The 20,767-nt window shown below is 39.0% G+C and overlaps 1 protein-coding gene across 1 annotated transcript in view; it reads left to right on the plus strand.

Annotated features, from left to right (window-relative positions):
- Positions 1-20,767, plus strand: part of LOC126198352 (atrial natriuretic peptide-converting enzyme-like) — a 280,495-nt gene that overhangs the window by 215,725 nt on the left and 44,003 nt on the right. The window contains exon 5 of the mRNA XM_049934714.1: positions 5,432-5,639. Coding sequence (XP_049790671.1) covers positions 5,432-5,639 — 208 coding nt within the window. The remainder of the gene's footprint in view (positions 1-5,431; positions 5,640-20,767) is intronic.

Genomic DNA, 20,767 nt, shown 5'->3' on the forward strand with positions numbered 1-20,767 from the left:
GGAGGGAAAATGAAGTTTTATATCAAATGTCAAAGTTAACTCATTTCTCATTAACAAATAACTAGATTCTGTAGCTGCAAATTCTTCATCTCCTGAGAACTTGAAATCCATAAATGATTTACAGTGGAGTGGCATTATCATGACAAGATTCAAAAGTGAATCTGAAACTGATAACCAACATACGAAGGACTTCACAGCAAGTGAACTGCAGCTAGGTCTCAGGAAGTTTAATCAGATTTTACAATTGATGAAGATCCCTTCTTTTGGGAAATCAGGAAAAAACATTAGATTAAATAGTACAAAATGGAATTAAACAGAATAGAAACTTTGATTTCGTAAAGTCAGAGTGTGCAATGAAGGTCGGTTTCCAAGGGTTTGTTTGACAGGAAATTGTTGAATGAGACATTGTGCAACACAACTATTTGATTTCCTCTCCCAGTCAGGTGTCACTTTTCTGTCACCATGTAAACTGTTTGGGGATTCATCCCAATTCAGTACAAGTTGCTTTAGTGGTTGGAAACACGCTAATCAAAGGGTAACTGAATATGAAAATTTCCAGTGCACATCGCGATTGTGTTGTAAGTTTCAAAGAAAGCGGAAATACTCTATGTAGAACCAATAAACAATTTATTACTCAGTCACAAGAGAAGTTAAGTATTGGAGGAATGTACTAAAAAGGGTAGTGGCTATAGTGGAAAAACTTTCTTCAAGGGGCTTGCCATTTCATGCAGTTGAAGAACAGTTTGGTTTCTTAAGAGATGGTAATTTTATGATGTGTTTAGATCTGACAGCTGAATATGATACCTTATTAGCAGGTCAGATACCTAAGTAAGCAAACCTGGGTAAAGGAAACACCTATTATTTAGCAATTAGCACTTATGAAGTAATTATAAATAATGTGGGGAAGACTGTCACAAAAGAGATCATAAAGGAGTTAGTTGATGCAAAATATTTCTCCGTTATTATGGATGCTACCACTGATGTTCCACACTGATCAGTCAAGTTTCATTTCACGATATGTGAATAAAGATGGTGTACCACAAGAATGGTTTGTAGAGTTTATGGGAAATGCTGGGCGTACTGGAAAAGAATCGATCGATGCAGTATTTAAGCTTCTCAACTCCCATGAATTAGATATTATCAACTGTCATGACCAAAGTTATGCTACTCCTGCAAATATGGTGGGAATCTACTCTGTCCTGCAAGCCCAAATCAAGTCCTTCAATCCATTGGCATTTTTCATCCCCTGTTCCACTCATTCCCTGAATCTGGTGGACCAAGTGCAGCCACATGCTGTAACATAGCTACCACATTTTCTGACCAGCTACCAAAATGTACAATTTTTTGGGCATCAATGGAACTCTGGAAAATTCTACAGTCAATTTTTGAAGGTGGAAACTTTAAAGTCTCTCTGCATTACAAGATGGTCATTTCAAGAAGCAGCCTGAAAAAGCATAAATACTAACTGAGACAAAGTCAGTAAAGCTTTCAGGTGCATTACCGAAGAGGAAAGCAAGAAAGCTATGATTAAATTAGAACCAACAGGGATATTGCAAAAGCTTAGCTCTAAAGATATGGAATTCATGGCTACAATGGGAGGAGTATTTTTGGAACATTTCAATAGTGAGTACAACACTACAGTCAGAAGAAGTTGACATACCTGCAGTAGTGAAACTTTATACTTCACTTCTAACTTTCATAGATGAGATTGATAGTGTCTTTTGTAGTATACAAAAAGTTGGGGGAGAGTGAAACAGGAGACTATACAACTTGTACAAATCAATGAAAGTGAAGAAAAACCTGTGAAGAAACAAAAGAAGTTCCTTGGTGAGGGATTCTCAATCAGAAATTGAAACTGTCATTTCCAAATCTGGTGGTGACATACTGGAGACCTATTACTTTACTCTACTGTACAGACTATCCAGAGAGCCTAATAATCACCTTGGTGTCTACAAAGAGTGTTGTAAAAAGTTCTCATTCTTGCCCAATTTAATGGAAATAGACCCTGATAAAGTCTATGACACTTCAAAACAATTGCAGCATGTTTACTCAGTCAGAGGAGTCTTCCGGAACAGAACATGTCTATCTCGAAAGCTTCCTTTTGAGTGCTAAATATGAGAAGTCCTCATTTGCCTGTCTTAAATAAAATGCTGAGAGAGAAATATCTCTCTGATATTCCACCAAACATCAGAATTGTGCTTCAAATTTATTTGAGCATATCACAAACTGCTCTGCTGAATGATCATACTCAGTTTTTTGGAATGGTTAAGAACTACTTGTGTGCTTCTCAAACTTAGGAGCATTTGAATCACCTTGGTGTACTAACAATATAAAACGGTCTGACTGTGAAACTAGACTTTGAGGATGCAATAAATGTGTTTGCAGATAACATGACAAGAAGAAAGCCATTGAACTACTGACATTCTTTGTTGATGCACTTTTTTTCCCCTACTGAGTTATACTTTGTGTGTATGTCTGCGTGGTTAGTAACACTATTATGTTTCCAAATTTTGGACATGCTGCAACCAATCTTTATACTCTGAACTCAAAGTTGGTTACCATAATTCCATACAATATTTTTGGAAGGTTTCCTAAGTTTGTTGTTGGGGGAGGGGGAGGATAAAAAAAATTATTGAGCCTTTTGGCATAACATTACCTAAATATGGGGATGATTGTACGAACATTTGATTCTGATTAGGTGCTTTGACAGCTGCACTTCACAAGAGGCATGGTTTAACATAAATTACTTCGATAAGCTATGAAACAGCTTTTAAAGCAGTTTCATCTCCCATGCACAGTTTTAGTTCTGATCATAATCAGAACATTTTTAGACAATAAATTGCTCCTGCCACTCAGTTTGCTTGAGTCACTGCAAAAAGAGATCAGATTTTTAATTCTTATTCATATCTTCTCCAAGAAATATAACAGAGAGCTCTATGAGTTCATAATTAATCACTCCTCAATAGACATTTTTGTAGTTCATTAGCACAAAATTCAAGAATGTCTTTGAACTCTGAAGCATTAAAATGATTTCCAAGTAGTTCTTACCACACTGAACAGATAGTTTCACTTCTTGTTTGTTAAAAAACAAAATGGAAAGAACTTGTTGAACTGAGGTTAACTTGTAACTAGTTATCTGATGTTTCACTGTCCCTCTTAAAAACACACAAACCTTGCCACTATGTCATAATGTTTCTGTAATGCCACATGCACAATTGAAAGCTAGAAATGCACTGACTAAAGATGTATATAGGGTCAAGTATGAGTGCAGCATCATGTGCAACAAGCTGGAACATGCTCAAATTCGAGTTAGCATGAGATTACAGGATCCAGATGACACAGCTTATGAAGCAGCTATTGAAATTGAATAAGTTGTGCTCGGCAGCATGTTCTGTCACTAGGTGGTCAACTCTGACCTCAGCAGAGGCCATTCATTTGGGTGGATAGTTGGCTGGTGGCTACAAAAGAACATAAATCACAGCAGAGTTGATATGATATATGACGTGACTGTTTTCACAAGTGGCACTGCCTCTGATAGGATAGGACATTCCTGTGACAGAACCTGCATTGTGCATGTGCTGAGCATGCATGCATAGGGCAAGTTTCACACCTTGGTCTTACACACAGATATGTCACAAGAATGGACCATGACATTTCATAGATTGGATGGACAGCAGATTACCGTTTTGGGAGAGGTGGGAAGAATTGTTGGTGGGATGTTCCATGTGTCCTGGACTGATGGTAGGTAGCTTGGACCCCAGGTTAACTTCTTCCATTAAAGGGCATGCGTGAATATGGCAAGAGATCTCTTTGCAGACTAGTTTGGAGAGCTGTGTCTGTCTGTGAAAGCCTTAGTAAGAACTTTAGAATATGAGGCAAAACATTGCTCATACTGTAGATTCAACATTCACAGGTTACCACACTGTATGGAAGATACTTTTTAGTGTGGAAGCAATAGTAGCTGTCAAATTAGAGGTACTGTTGGTGTTTAGTGGGCTTGACATGAACAGAGGTTTTTATGGAGCCATCAGAGAGGTCCATATCCGAGAAGGTTGCTGGGCTGAGTAGGATTAGATTAAGCTAATAGGAGAAAAAGTACTGAGGCTGTGGAGCCATGAAGATAGTGTGTGTCGGCCAGATCATGAAGATATCATCCAGGTTCAGATTATGATAATATCATCAGCGAACCAGAACCAGTTAAGGAATTTAGCATATTGGTGGTGCAGGAAAATTTTTCTCTGGGTGGCCCCTAAATAGGTTGCCATATACGCCTGTGACATTTTTTTTCTCCCCAAAGAAGAAATAATTATGGGTAAGGCTACAGTTGGTAAGGTGTAGGAATGTGGTGGTGGGAGTCAGTAAGATAGTGGGAGAGTGTTTAATGATACCAAGTCCATGGGTATCAGGGATTTTGATGTATAAGGAAGTGGCATCAACTTTGATAAAGAGGGATTCAATTGGTAATAGGGTGCAAATGGTTGAGAGATTATGAAGAAACTGGTTTGTGGCCTTGATATGGGGAACTTAGGTGTGGGTGATGGGTGGGATGTGTTGGTCAACAAGACAATTAAAATGATTTTCCAAATACTTCTTGCCACACTGAACAGATAGTTCCAATTTTTGTTTGTTATAAAACAAAACAGCAAGAACTTGAGGTTGATTATGCAAACCCTTTCCTTGGGAGCACAGTAACCAGGATACATTTGTGGACTTTGTTAAGCAAGTACAAGGTGAATGTGCAGGGAATAGTTAGAATGAGAAAAGAGATGGGTTCTGGGAAGATGTTCTGGGATGAGCCCAGGAGTTTGAGTAACTACTGGAAATAATGCTGGACTTCTGGAATGTGATCACTGAGGTAGTGCTTATAAGAACAAGATGTAGAGAACTGGTGGATACTTTCTGTCAGGTAATCAATGTGGTTCGTAACAACAGTGGTGGAGCCTTTGTCTTCAGGGAATGTGACCAAATTTTGGTCAATCTGTAGGTTATGTATGGGTTATCTCACCTCCACCAAGAGGGTTTTGTTCTTGGAAGAAGGCCTGGGTAAACAAGGTGAGGCCAGATTAATACTAAGGAATTCATATGAGCAGATAACTAGTGGGTGGATGGGCACTAGTGGGGGAGATCAGATCTTTGGCCAGATCACCATGACGGAATTTGTGTTTGGTGCTGAAGTTGACATATTTGGAAAGGACTGAAACATTTGTGAAATTGAGATTTTTGCTCAACAGATTGACAACAATGTTCTGTTTTTTTTTTTAAGTTCTGATTGTTGTGATGTGTTGTGAGGGAGTACTGGTAGGATGTGGCAGACGTAATAAGTTAATAAGGCAGGGCCTGGGTGCTAAGAGGGATTGGTTTGGTTTAGTGTGCACTATAATTATTTATATTATATATATTCAGACATTGCAACTGTAATTTTTTTTTACAGAAAGTACTGCAGCACTGACATCTACCACAACACCCACAACTGCGAGTCTGCCAGTATTACCACCATCCACAACCCCTGCACCTCCAAGAAGATGTGCAGCACTTGAACTAGAGTACTGCTCAAAGATGCCTTACAACAGAACATCTTATCCAAACATCTTTGGGCATAAGTCGATACAAGAGGTGCGTGACAACATCATCGTTTTCAGGTAAAATATTGTCAAGTTGTTATACTTCTTAATTTATTTTTGTTAATGGCATAAAGAGGAAGCTGAGTTTGCAAAGTGTGTAAGGAACGTGGCATGGGAGGGAAACAGGAATATTGCAGACTAAATCATTCCTGTGGAAATTAATAGGCGCAGCATTCACTTAAATTGTCAGACATTTTAATTCATTAAGCTTACCATATATATAATTTATAATGACTAATTTATAATGACTAGACTAATGTACAAATGTCTGCTTGTGTCTGTGTATGTGCGGATGGATATGTGTGTGTGTGTGTGTGTGTGTGTGCGCGCGAGTGTATACCTGTCCTTTTTTCCCCCTAAGGTAAGTCTTTCCACTCCCGGGATTGGAATGACTCCTTACCCTCTCCCTTAAAACCCACATCCTTTCGTCTTTCCCTCTTCTTCCTTCTTTCCTGACGAAGCAACCGTTGGTTGCGAAAGCTTGAATTTTGTGTGTATGTTTGTGTTTGTTTTTGTGTCTATCGACGTGCCAGCACTTTCGTTTGGTAAGTCACATCATCTTTGTTTTTAGATATATTTTTCCGACGTGGAATGTTTCCCTCTGTTATATTCATACAGTGTATGTTAATTTGATGTATATTTATGTGTATGAAAAATATTATTAGCTGCAAACTGTGTTTATAAGAATATAAATGTACTTCATGGTTGTAGTATGTATATCCATTTGCCTAAAAAGATTAGTACTAGGTGACTAGGGTGGAAATCAAAATTGTCTATATCACATATTCCTGAGAAATGAATACTTTTTTGCCCTCAATTAACATTTGTTTCAGAATATCGTCAAGAGTCTTTAATGACTGAAACTAAAAAGTAAGTTAGTGTTCTGGTATTTTCATTTCCAAAATCCACTGCTATCTCATAAAGCATAAATCATTATACTTGGATACTTGAAAAAATTGATAGCATTTGACTTTCATTTAATGTTAATATGCTTGCATAAATTTTATATTTCCATTTTATTCATTTATTTTTCCTACTTTGTGGTCTGAAGCTGAAGTATCTCAATTAGGTTTAAATATCTTGGAAAATATTTTCAGTAAAAAAAAAAAGAAGCTTGAATGGGCTTCCAGTCTTCACAGAGTCAAATTTTAATTATTGGATTTGGCAATGTTAGTGGCAGAAGACAGGCAGATGCACTTCCCATCACCACCCCTTTCACCCACCTACCAGGATGGAATTTGTGTACTGCTACTGTACATCTAGTGTTATCCCATGGGAAAGTGTGCAAATGTTTTATAAATGTTTGTGAATCATGTAACTGAGATAGGATGGAGGTATGAGACCAGTATTCACCTAGTAAGATGTGGGAAGCTGCCTAAAAACCAAATTCAGACTGGCTGGCACACTGGCCCTCATTGTTAACCCACTGAGCAGATTCGAACCAGGGTTGGTGCACCTCACAGAATCCCAGAAGTGGTTTGCTAAATGCATGCCTATCCAGAAGGGTCCTCCAAAAGAGATTACGAAGCATGTGTTCTCCAAAAGAGATTACGAAGCATATGTTTCATTCTAAAACTAATGCCGTGGAGAATACAGTTTTGTTCCCTATTGCAAACATGTTGTATTGTGGGCAATTATATGTGTTCGTTTGATAGAGCAGCCTCATAATACTTGGGTATAGGAATACAAAATGGAATGATCATATAGGCTCAGTGGTAGGTTAGACTTGTAGCAAACTTTGGTTTACTCACGGGATACTGGGAAAATGGAATCAGTCTACAAAAGGAGGCTGCTTATAAATCACATGTCTCTCATCTTACAAATTGCTCAAGCACGCATGCCCCACACCAAATAAGACTAACAGTTGATATTGAATGCGTACAGTAAAGATCAGCTTCAACAGGTTTCTTTGGCCCTTGCTGGAGTGTCATACAGATGCTGAACAAATTAAACTGGCAGACAGATGTAAACTACCCTGCAAAAGCCTACTTACAAAATCTTTGAAGAACCAGCATTAAGTGAAGAGTCTAGAGCTCATATGTATCATTCCCACCACACAGAGTTTGGAAGGACAGTATTAAACTAATTACAGCATGCACAGAGTTATTTGAGCCATATGCCTGATGCCATGTAGCCTCATGCCTAATACCATGTGCATGGCCTGGCAGAGAACCATCCATCATTAGCTAAGTAGCAGTCAATGTGTTAAGCAATCATTCTCTCTGATCTCCATACTCTATTGGAATGCGAAAAAACCCTAACACATGGCACCATGCTAAGTACAAAGTGTTACCCAAAATATCCGAAAGTTTCATTGTAAAAATCAGAAAACTATACTTACTTCCTATTATCCTCCAGCACCTTCAAACCAGTCACCTTGTGCATGTATGCAACTATCCTAGCAGTGTTCCCATTTTTGGAAGCACTCCTGTAAGTCCACAGAGTGAATGGTGTCCAGGACCAGTTGCGATTCCACCCAGGTGTCTTCAGACGAGTCAAAACATCACCATTTTGATGCAATTTTCATCTTTGGGAGCAGGTGGAAGTTGCACAGGTCTAGGTCTGGTGAGAAGCTTGGGTGAAGGACTGTTACCAAGTACTTTTTGGTCAGGAACTCCTTCAAAGTGATCAAGGTGCATTGTCATGGTGCACCAACCAACCTTCTTTTTCCACAACTCTGGGCATTTGCACGAAACATTTTCCCTCAGTCACCTCAAAATATCACAGTGGAACTGCCTGTTGACAGCCTGACCAGGTAGAACAAACTTCTTATGCCCTATTCCTCAAAAGTTAAAAAAAAATTATCAGCTTTGACTTCATGCTGCTGCGAACTTGTCGAGGTATTTTCAGCCATTTTCCATTGTGCTGATTCCTGCTTCATTTCAGGGTTATAATCATAGACACAAGGTTCATCACCTTTTATGACTCTGGATAAGAATTTAGGACACACTCAAACTTTTTGTTGCAGCTCAATGCATGTATGAATTCAGTTTTCATTGCAAATTGTTTGCCTATGGTCTTTGTCAATCACATAATGTGCTTTCATGATCATTTCTGGTGTTGTACAATTTGACAGTCAATCAGAATGTTTGCCATCGTCTGCAGATTCTCAGCCTTCCTTGAAGCACTTCAACCACTCAAATGCTCTTGCTTGACTCAGTGCACTCTCACAAAATGCCTCTGTCAGCATGCAGTGCGTTTAAGTTGCAAAATCTGATGCCAAACTGTAGCTCCTTCACATTACCCATTTCACAATTTTCAGAAGCACTGAAACATGTCCTGACAATATTATGAAAAGGACAAATTGCTACTCACCATATAGCGGAAATATTAAGTCTCAGGCAGGCACAACAAAAAGACTGCTAAACAAGCAAGCTTTTGGCCAACAAGCCTTCTTCTGATTTAGACAAAACACACACACACACATATTCATGCAAAAGCAGCTCTCATACGTATGAACACTGTCTCTGGCTGCTAAGGCCAGACTGTAAGCAACTGCACATGATCCAAGAAGCAATCTGGATGGGGGATGGGGATGGGGATGGGGAGTAAGGAAGAGGCTGGGAGGGAATGGAACAGTAGGTAGCAGTTAGGGATGGTAAAGCGTTGCCTTTGGGAGCATACAGGGATGAGGTGGAGAGAGGGTAGGGCAGCTAGATGCAGATGGGAGGTTAGTTTTACAGTGGAAACACTCTTTTGCCACCAACCCTATAAATCAGACTCAACCAAAGACTAATTTTGAACCCTGCCTGATTCAGTTCACTCCTCCATCCAACTATGATCCATCCCCACTGCCCCCAAATCACCTCTGATTAACTTTCCAGAATTTCTTAATCTCAAACCTTGCCTCATCATCATACCTCAAATCCCTCAACATGCAAGCTAACCTACATTCAAATAAAGAATCACTATCCACTACTTAAAAACCGATCCCGACCTTATAACCCTACCTGCTGACAAAGGCTCCACCACTGTTGTTTTGAACTGCAAGGATTACCTGGTGGAGGGACTCTGCCAGCTGTCAGATTTGCCCACCTACAGACCCTTCCACAGTGAACCCATTCCAGAAATCCAGCAGGGTCTCCAGTCTTTCCTCAAATCTTTAGGCCCATCCCAGAACCTCTCCCTGGAGTCTATCTCTTTCCTCACCCCTACCACTCCCTGCACTACTACCTTTTACATGCTTTCTAAAGCCCATAAACCCAACCATCCAGGATACCCCATGTGTCTGGTTACTGTGGTGCAACTGAAAGAATCTCTGCTCTCATGCACCAACATCTTCAGCCTTGCCACCTCCCTCTACACTAACATCCATAATTCCCATGATCTTGCTGCTATTGAATGCCCGACAGATTCCAAACATACAGACTCCTTTCTGGTCACCATGACCAATTATATGTTTACCCACAATTACTTCTCTTTTGAAGGGTGCCCACATGGCACATACTATCGGTTTGTTGCAGGATTCTCGAACATATTCTCAGTTTGAATATAATGAATTTCCTTGAGACAGAGAAGTTGCTGTCCATGCATCAGCATGGCTTTAGAAAGCATTGCTCCTGCGAAATGCAACTCGCCCTCTTTTCACATGATATCTTGTGAACCATGGATGAAGGGTATCAGACGGATGCCATATTCCTTGACTTCCAGAAAGTGTTTGACTCGGTGCCCCACTGCAGAGTCTTAACTAAGGTACAAGCATATGGGATTGGTTCCCAAATATGTGAGTGGCTCGAAGACTTCTTAAGTAATAGAACCCAGTACGTTGTCCTCGATGGGGAGTGCCCCAGGGAAGTGTGATAGGTCCGCTGTTATTTTCTATCTACATAAATGATCTTTTGGATAGGATGGATAGCAATGTGCGGCTGTTTGCTGATGATGCTGTGGTGTACGGGAAGGTGTGGTTGTTGAGTGACTGTAGGAGGATACAAGATGACTGGGACAGGATTTGTGATTGGTGTAAAGAATGGCAGCTAACTCTAAATATAGATAAATGTAAATTAATTCAGATGAATAGGAAAAAGATTCCCATAATGTTTGAATACTCCATTAGTAGTGTAGCGCTTGACACAGTCACGTCAATTAAATATTTGGGCATAACATTGCAGAGCAATATGAAGTGGGAAAAGCATGTAATGGCAGTTGTGGGGAAGGCGGATAGTTGTCTTCAGTTCATTGGTAGAATTTTGGGAAGATGTGGTTCATCTGTAAAGGAGACCACTTATAAAACACTAGTATGACCTATTCTTGAGTACTGCTCGAGCGTTTGGGATCCCTATCAGGTCGGATTGAGGGAAGACATTGAAGCAATTCAGAGGCGGGCTGCTAGATTTGTTACTGGTAGGTTTGATCATCATGTGAGTGTTACGGAAATGATTCAGGAACTCGGGTGGGAGTCTCTGGAGGAAAGGAGGCATTCTTTTCATGAATCGCTACTGAAGAAATTTAGAGAACCAGCATTTGAGACTGACAGCAGTACAATTTTACTGCCGCCAACTTATACTTCGCGGAAAGACCACAAAGATAAGATAAGAGAGATTAGGGCTCGTACAGAGGCATATAGGCAGTCATTTTTCCCTCGTTCTGTTTGGGAATGGGACAGGGAGAGAAGATGCTAGTTGTGGTCCAAGGTAACCTCCACCATGCACCATATGGTGGATTGCGGAGTGTAGATATAGATGTAGATGTAGTTGTACTATGCCAACCTATTCATGGGTCATCTAGAGGAACCCTTCCTAAACATACAGAATCCCAAACCCCTTGCCTGGTTCAGATTCATTGATGACATCTTCATGATCAGGATCAAAGATGAGGACACCCTGTCCACATTCCTCCAGAGCCCCAACACCTTCTCCCCTATTCACTTCACCTGGTCCTCCTTAACCCAACAAGCCACCTCAAAGATGTCTCCATAAGTACGCCTGTCCATATCAAACCTAGCAACCATCAGCAATACCTCCACTACAACAGCTGCCACCCATTCCATATGAAGAAGTCCCTTCCATACAGTCTAGCCAACCATGGCCATTGCACCTGTAATGACAAGCAGTCCCTCTCAAAACAAACCAAGCATCTCACTGAGGCCTTCACTGACCGTAATGTGCTGCGAATGTACAGATACAGATTATATTACATTATTTTGAGCTTTTCCTCATTACAGGGGCTTATATCCAACATAATAATTTACTCAGAAATTACAATACAAAGAATAAAAGTTCTTAAACTATATTTTCAAAATACTCCTCCAGGTGTTTTGATCTTGTGTGTCCTTTTCCTCTGCACCCATTCTCCTCATTGTGTGCTGTACATTTTGGAGCCAGGTGGTCATAGGTTGTCCTCTTCTTCTTCTCCCCTCCGGTTCCCACTCCAGTATCAATTTTGGTATTCTGGTTTTCTCCATTCGTACATGTCCGTACCACTGTAATTTGTTCCTGTCCATTACATAATATATTCTTTCTTTTATTTCCATTCTCCTTATTATTTCAGCGTTCCTTATCTTTTCTTTCCTGGAGATTCTTGCCGATCTTCTCCAGAAGTCCATCTCTAGAGCTTGTAATTTTTTAATGTGCTTCAGGTTAATTGTCCAGGTCTCCATTCCATACAGAACCATACTCTCTAATATGGATTTGTATATTAATTTTTTAGTTCTGTTCATTACATTCCTGCTCCGTAAGACTAAGTTAAGCATCCCAGTGACCTTCCATCCGCTACTAATTCTCTTATTGATTTCTGACTCTGATTTTCCCTTGATTTCTAAAATGGATTCCAAATAACAGAAAGTGTTATCTTTTTGATTTTCTTTCCTTCAGTGTATAGCTCATCTGAATCATTAGTCAAGTATTCTGTTTTTTGGTAATTAATCTTCAAACCCCAAGTTTTGTATGCTACTGCTAGTTGATTGCACATATAGTTGGCATCCTCCCCATGCCTTATCTCTCCCATCACCCACCACCTCCCAAAGTCCACTGTCTGGCCACAGAGGAGCATTCCCCTCATGACTCAGTACCACCCAGGACTGGAGCAACTGAATCACATTCTCAGCCAGGATTTTGACTACCTCTCATTGTGCCCTGAAATGAGAAATGTCCTACCCACTATCCTTCCCACCCCTCTCACAGTGGTATTCCACCACCCACCAAATCTATACAATGTCCTCATCCATCCCTACAAAACCTATGACCCCAACCCCTTGCCTCATGATATCTCTGATATCACACCACCACCTACTCCAGTCTGGTCACAAGCATCTCCTATCGCATCATAGGCAAGGATACTTGTTAAACCAATCTTGTGATCTACAAGCTAAGCTGTAACCACTGTGCTGCATTCTATTTGGGCATGACAACAAGAAGCTGTCTGCCCATGTGAATGGCCGCTGACAAACTGTGGCCAAGAAATGTCTGGACCTCCCAGTTGCTGAGCACACTTCCCAACATGATGCTCTCCCGTCTAACTTGCTGACTGCACCTCGCTACTCTACCCTCTCTCCACCTCATCCATGTATGCTCCCACAACCAACATTTTGGCCTTCAACACCCCTATCCTGTTAACCCTCCCCCTCCCGGCCTCGTCTTTTTCCCCACCACCCAGATTGCTTCTCCCATCACACACAGTTGCATGCAGTCTGGCCTTGTCAGCCAGAGACAGTGGTCATGTGTGACAGAGTTGCTTTTGCATGAGCGTGTGTGTGTTTTTTTGTCTAAAGCAGAAGACGACTTTTTGGCTAAAAGCTTACATGTTTAGTAGTCTGTGTGTTGTGCCTCTCTGTGATTCAACATTTCTACTATATAGAAGTAGCAACCTATCCTTTTCATACTCATGCACCAAAGATGATGCAACTTTGTGCCGCAGTAACTAAGACATGTACCTCAAGACATCTAGTGTCAGAATGTCATATTGCTACTGGTTTGACTGGTACACTGAAGTTCTCGGATATTTTCGCTAGCACCTCATATTTATTTATTTTCATTTGGTGTAGGAAATCATCTTTAGTACGTTGTTTGTTGTTGTTGTTGTTGTTGTTTTTTGTGGGAAGAGACCAAACTGTGAGGTCATCAATCTCGTCTGATCAGGGAAGGACGGGAAAGGAAGTTGGTCGTGCCCTTCCGAAGGAACCATCCCGGCATTTGCCGGAAGCGATTTAGGGAAATCACGGAAAACCTAAATCAGGATGGCCGGACGTGGGATTGAACCGTTGTCCTCCCAAATGCGAGTCCAGTGTGCTAACCACTGCGCCACCTCGCTCGGTACCTTGTTTGTACATATGATATAGGACATGTACCATGTGCCATACCCTCCACCGTGTTTTACAGAGTATTTATGCAGGTGTGGTCTGGTGTGATATTCATTTCAAGGATATTTAGAGAGAGTACCAGGAAAAGCTTCCAATTGACAGATCTTTCTGCAGCTGCTCAAGAGACCACTATATTAAAAGTACGTGGACTAAGACTGTATTCGTCTGTGTTCCACTGTCGGCAGTTGGACAAGTTCAATGTCAGTAACAATAGTTTTCAGCTACATAATTCAGAGTGAAAACAAAAGAAGAAATTTGAGTGACGAAGGAAGTGTCTATATAAGGAAAACTACATGAACTGCTTCAAGGCTCCAAAGCAGTCAACGCTTTTGAAGTCATTTACATTGGTGGTTGACGTTTCCTGAAACTAATATTTGCAAAAACCTTTTATTGTGACAAAATCATCAACAAATGACAGGTTTCAGCAGTTTATTGTTAAGATACTATTGTAATTTTTTCAGACTGTATTTCATTTATATGTGACACTAATATTTGCAGTAAACAATTTTTCTCCATAAACATCTTTTAACCTCCTCTGTCCTGAGAAAATTTTTATTTAAATTTTTTATATTTGCTGTCATAATTTGCTTATTAGCAATACTAGAAACATTATTTTTAGTTTTATCAATGCATTATTTATTTAAATGATCCACCTGCTTATCTGGGTGGTAACTTGCTCGCCTCCCATGCGAGCGGGCCCGGGTTCAATTCCCGGCCAGGTTGGAGATTTTTCTCCGTTCGGGGACTGGGTGTTCTGTTGTCCTCATCATCATTTCATTCTCATCTCTGGCACGTAAGTTGCCCAGTGTGGCATCGACTGAAATAAGACTTGCACTTGGCGGCCAAACTTCCCCGGATGGGGCCTTCTGGCCAACAATGCCATATGCTCATTTCCATTTTTTTATTTAAATTACTACAAAAATACATTTTATTGTAACAAAATTATACCTAGGTATACCTACTGAACAAAAGAAAAGTAGATTAGAAAAAAAAAATTCAGAATACAGTAGGTCTATCATAATCATTTACTTCTGAAGACAAATTTAATTCATTTAGTCTTCATGGCTCATGATAAAGCTTGAAGTAGTTGCGTGTATCTTTCAGGCAGAGGAAAACTTTGCAGGTGGAGCATCTTGTGTGTTCCTTATTAGCCGAACACCCCAGAAATTGACAGCAATTTTTGGTAACCTATTGAGGAAATTCTGGTAAATGTAGAACATTTTTGGTTTGAAGGGCATCAGGAGAGTGATCATCTCTAGATTTTGAACGCTTTGGTGCTGGATTTTCGAAGACAGGATCATCATCAGATATCACTTCAGAATTGCATGTATGTCATAGATATTCCTCATACTTTTCTCTAAACTGGAGGCAGTTTAGAATGTCATTCTTCAATGTACCCAAGACAGCTTGATCACGACTGTATTCTAGCCATGAAGCACAAATAGCGAAATCAATGAAGTGCATAATCACTCTTACAGTCACTTCCTAGTTCTGGCACTTATTCTATAATAGCTGATCAACCTGTCGAGAAAGTCAACACCTCTCATATTTGAGTTGTAGGTGCTTACAATTGCAGGATGGTCCACTTGAATGGACTTTTTTTCTTTCCTGCACCAGCAGCGATATTTACCAACTGGATTTACTCCTTCTCTACTGGACATGACGATAACAGGGCGATTGTTGAACCACTTCACTACACAAACTTGGCCACCACTTGTTACTGACTGATCAATGGATCCCTACCATTTTTCTTCATATCCTTGTCCAATGATAGTTTGGAAGCTTTTGGAATTCTATAGTTCTGTAATGTTCCAGTAGCTTGACACTCAGCTTCATTTGCATTTTGTCTAAAAGCAACTCCAATGTGAAATAACGGTCCATGTAAATGGTCACTCCAGGAGGAACAGTGGCTGACAGTTTTATAACAGCTTTTCCACCTACATCCAAATTTTCATATTTAGTGTCAGTCACTTTAGGATCACCTTTTTTTCCCCTGGTAAAAGAAGAAATCTAAAGGAAGGTCATCAGTTGCAGCCAGTACAAAATTCTTTAGTCCACAAGAGTTAGGTTTCGATTTTATGACTTGTCTTGCTGTACTGTGACTCCAAAATGGTATCATACTGTATGTTCATCAATAGAAACGTTAGTGGGCCTGGTGTTCAATCTGCAACCATTCCATACATTTTCAAGAATAGGTTGTGTTTTCCAAAATTTATTACTTTGTTTTACTTTGAGGGACACTTCATCAACAAGTTGCAGATGTTTTCTAATTGTAAAATATCTGTCACGGCAAATTTTTTTAGCAATACCTTCCACCCTAATCTTTTTGGTCCAATACATCCTAATCCTAGGATAGCACAAGTATGACATCATCACTGTTGCAGAGATAAACATTCTCATTTCATCTACAGTACATTTCAGGTCTCTCACAGTATATTTAAGATATCTTCTGTTTGTGTATTCAGTAAGGGTGCTAAAAATATTTTTTGGTACATATTTACTCACATAGTCATGAGGTGGTAAGCTCACACCGACTGCCACTTGTTCCTCAAGTCCAAGTGCAGGTGGTAAGGGGGAAAAAAAACGAAGTTTCCTTCCAAAATGCCCTCTCAGTGGTAGAATGACTAGAGCAGATTCTTTCAGACCTGCTATCATTCCTTTCTTCATCTTCATCACCATCTTCATTAGGTGTATCTAATTCCTGTTCATTATTTACATGGTAATCTGGGTCTGTGCAGATATCATCATCATCATCGTCGTCATCATTATCATCACCATCACCATCATCAGAGAGCTCCAATTCACTAACATCTCCATCAAATAATTGATTTACAAAATCTTCAAATGCCATTGAATCTGAAAAAAATTGAAATTAGGCCTAAAAATTGTAAAATTGTTCACCTGTACATTACAGTTTCCTGAAACATAATTAATATTAATCTAATATTCCCCACAGAATATAAAATGCACAATTAAAATATTATTTTTGTAAAAAAGATGAAATATATTTTGTTGACAAATCATCTTATACATTACACTAAGTCCTGATCTCATCTACAGAGTGCACTCGAATTTCAATACATTTTTCAAAGACTATTGTAAAATTAGTAAAATTATAATTTTAAATAATTATTCTCTGACTATTCATTTGCATTATCCCATATAAATTATATTGATTAAAATATGCTAAAGTAGTAATAAAATACTTAGAAAGAGCCTCTCCTGTGAAAACATGCTTTCTTCTGTCAGCCATTTTCTATATTGCCTGGCAACAATGTGATTCAACTCCACGATGATGAACTGCTATTGCATGAAGTGCTGCCATCTCTGAACTTCCTTCAAAAACACTTTTCAGTGTTTCCAACATAATACGAGCTTGGGGAAAAAATTTCAAATAATGCTATATGTTATGTCCCCCTTAGGGGACACCGGGACTGAGGAGGTTAAAGGCAATCAACTTCTGCAAGTGTAGTTTACTAAATTTCATTAAACTGTAACAACAGAGTTATTTCATCTTTTTATTCCAACTTTTCCTCCACATTTCAGTGTTCAATAATTTTATAGAAATTGAAAATAAATCCATTGTTTTCTCTGGTGGGGTATGTGACTGAGCTGTCAGCTCGTAAGATTCTTCCCTGAGCAGCACTCTTATTAATTGAGCACAGTGAAATAATATTTCATTTAGTACCATAAAACCAGAGAACAAATTACTTTATTATGTCACACAGTGTGTCCTAGCACTCTAGGTGCATTTTCTACACAACTGTTGAACAGCCTTAATTATACAACCCATTTTCTCCACTTTGCATGCATCCACAGGCACTGACTCCATGGGGCCTGAGACCCATCAACTTTTTTTTTTTTTTTTTGGGCGGGGGGGGGGGGGGGGGGCAGCCCACCAAATAATTTAAGAAAATTATGCTTTGTAAAATCACAAAATTATGTTGGAATTTTTTATTGTCCTTGTTTGACGATAGTTACCTTTTAAAATACATTCAGTAATGAGTTAAAATAAATAATTTTTATGGTAGTAAGCAGGTTAACTGAAAACGAGTGGTGTGAATCATGACAGTGTTACGGTGCGCAAACCTTCGGGTAAAGTCTGGCACTGATGGCAAGTGCTGCGGCAGCAGCAACAATAAAAGGACTGGAGAAGAAGCTCCTGGAACCCTTCCCCTCACATCGCCTTGACGCTTCGAGACATTGCGATGCTGTGGCTATATAAAGCCCACCCTGCTGTCGCAATCATTCAGTGTGGATAATTTCGTTCAGAATTAAGTTTGCAGTGGATAAATTTATTACCAAAAATGCGTGCTTGGAAGTTAATGATATTGCAAGTCAACCTCCAACAATTATTGCATTGTCAATTGCTTCATCGTCCTCAGGTAAGAACCATACACAGCTGAAACCTGGACAATCCTGTAAGGGAAGATCATTTCAGAAGTCTTGGTTGAGCAGGTATACATGGCTAGAATATGGAGCATCTACCAAAAAAGTTTTTGCAAAACCTGCAAAGAGGCAGATGCTAAAAATCTATTACAATTTTCTTCAAAAAAAGAAGATGCATTCACTTCCATAGGGTTTTCTAACTGAAAAAAGTCTTTGGATAAATTCTGTCTTCATGAAAATATGTTTACAATTAAAGAAGGTGTTATGAAACTAAATCCTATCACTAAGTGAAGCGTGGCCTCCCAATTGAATGAACAGTTAGATAGTGATATGAAGAAAGGCCATTTAGCTCTTGAGACAATTTTTACTACCATGCAATTTCTATGCCGACAAGTACTAACAATTAGAGGGCACTAAGATAGAAACTCAATTTATTTTTCAACTGTTGGAACTTCGAAAGAATGACATACCTGACTTTAAAGATTGGCTAGGGCATTCGGAGTATAAGTGGATGTCCCACGACATTCAAAATGAGATCATTGATCTACTAGGAAAGTCTGTGTTGATAAAGGTATTGGCATCAATCAAGAAGATTGAACATTTTTCTATTACAGTTGACAAAACAAGTGATTCTTTGATTCATGAACAAGTGTTATTTTGTATTCATACTGTCGATGATTCCTTAATCATCAACAAAGACTTTATTGGCTTATATGAGACCCCTAACACTGAATTACAAACTCTGTTTAGTATTTTAAAAGTCTTTTCACTTGTCTTGATTTCTCAGTGGATAACTTAAGAGGACAGTGCTATGATGGTGGCTCAAATATGAGAGGTAATTTCAAAGGACTAAAAAAAGTTAGTTTTGGATATACAACCAAAAGCATGTTATGTGCACTGCACTGTCACAATTTAGACTTGGCAGTTGTAGCTGCCATCTTATGTCTATGAGGGATATTATGGCTTTAGCCAAGGACTTAATAAACACTGTAAAGGGAATCCAATAAAAGGATGGGACTTTTCAGAAGCATGGACTGTGAGAGCGCTAACGACCAAGCTGGTCTGTGACCCCTTTGCTCAACTTGGACTATGCAAGCTTCTTGTATCTTGAGAATATTGAAAACTTTGAAGAACTTCTAGAGTTCTTTTGAAACATTTTCTGCAGAGGACAAAACAGAGGCAGGTTACAAATGTGCAGGCAACCTTGAGTCAATGTTACTTTTCAAGACTTATTTCTTTTTACGTCTATATTGCCATTGCTAAGTGTTGCTGAGCTGGAAAAAATATATGAGGGCTTGATTCATATATTGAATGGAAGGTGTGATAGTTTTGAACACTCTTTGAAAAAAAAGAAAAAGAAAAAAAAAAACTAACTTCACAAGTAGATGATCCTTTGCTTCCTCGGAAGCTAAGTATACCAAAGAAGTATGAAAACAATGAAGCCAGCTCACTTCACACTTTCAAAACTCCAAAGAAATACTACAAAGCTATTTACATTGAAGTTTGTGAAATGGTGCAGTCTTGCATTACTAAGCGGTTTGCTTCAACTGGACTCACACAGGTCATTGCAGTTGAACAAGAATGCTTGTTTGTAGTAAACAGAGGTGAAAAAAATTTGGAAAAATCAACTGAGTTGTTTCAAATATGACCTTGACATTGAGAGACAGAGCTTACACTTGTATATGTTAGCCGATATCACTAATAAAAAACAACTGGTCTTAAAAAACAAGCGTGATGTAAGAAAGTACATTACACAAGAGCCTGCAGTTGTAGACATGTTATGTGAAGTAGTGAAGTGCATTAAGCTTCTCCAAGTAGTTCCAATCACGACAGCAACAGCAGAATGGTCATTTAGCGCCCTTAGATGTCTGAAGTCATATCTCTGATCCACTATGGGACAGAAGCAATTGAACAACTTGGCTGTTCTCCATGCCCACCAAGATGTTTTGGATGAATTGGATATCCAACCAGTCATCAACAGCTTCATATTCAGTAATCCATTCAGACGGTTGACATTTGCACCTTTCTAAAGACACTCTAGCCCTAATAATGCCATTTAGAGCAGTATTAAAAATCATCATAAAATAGAGAATTAAATACATACATAATGTTAAATTTTCAGTTTTGAAATATTAGTACTAGTTTAATACTGTATTAGTATATTACTCTAGCACTATATTAGTTACCTTCAAATACTTAAATATTTTTAGGGTATAAGACCCAATTAAAGCCTGCTATTTACATACTTTTTAAGTGGAAGTATTAGGCATACTGTATTAACTTTATTAACTGTATTAAAGCATTAACTTTGAGATGTTGTTTTTATTTAATGAACCCTGAGCCTTATTCAAGTGAGCTTAAATTAGCTATTTCACTTATTAAACAAAGTTCTATTACTGTGTGACAGCAATATTTTACATTTTATTCTTTTAACGATAATTTAGGATATATTTAAATATAATTT

Source organism: Schistocerca nitens, chromosome 1, assembly GCF_023898315.1.
Source record: "Schistocerca nitens isolate TAMUIC-IGC-003100 chromosome 1, iqSchNite1.1, whole genome shotgun sequence".
Classification (NCBI taxonomy): domain Eukaryota; kingdom Metazoa; phylum Arthropoda; class Insecta; order Orthoptera; family Acrididae; genus Schistocerca; species Schistocerca nitens.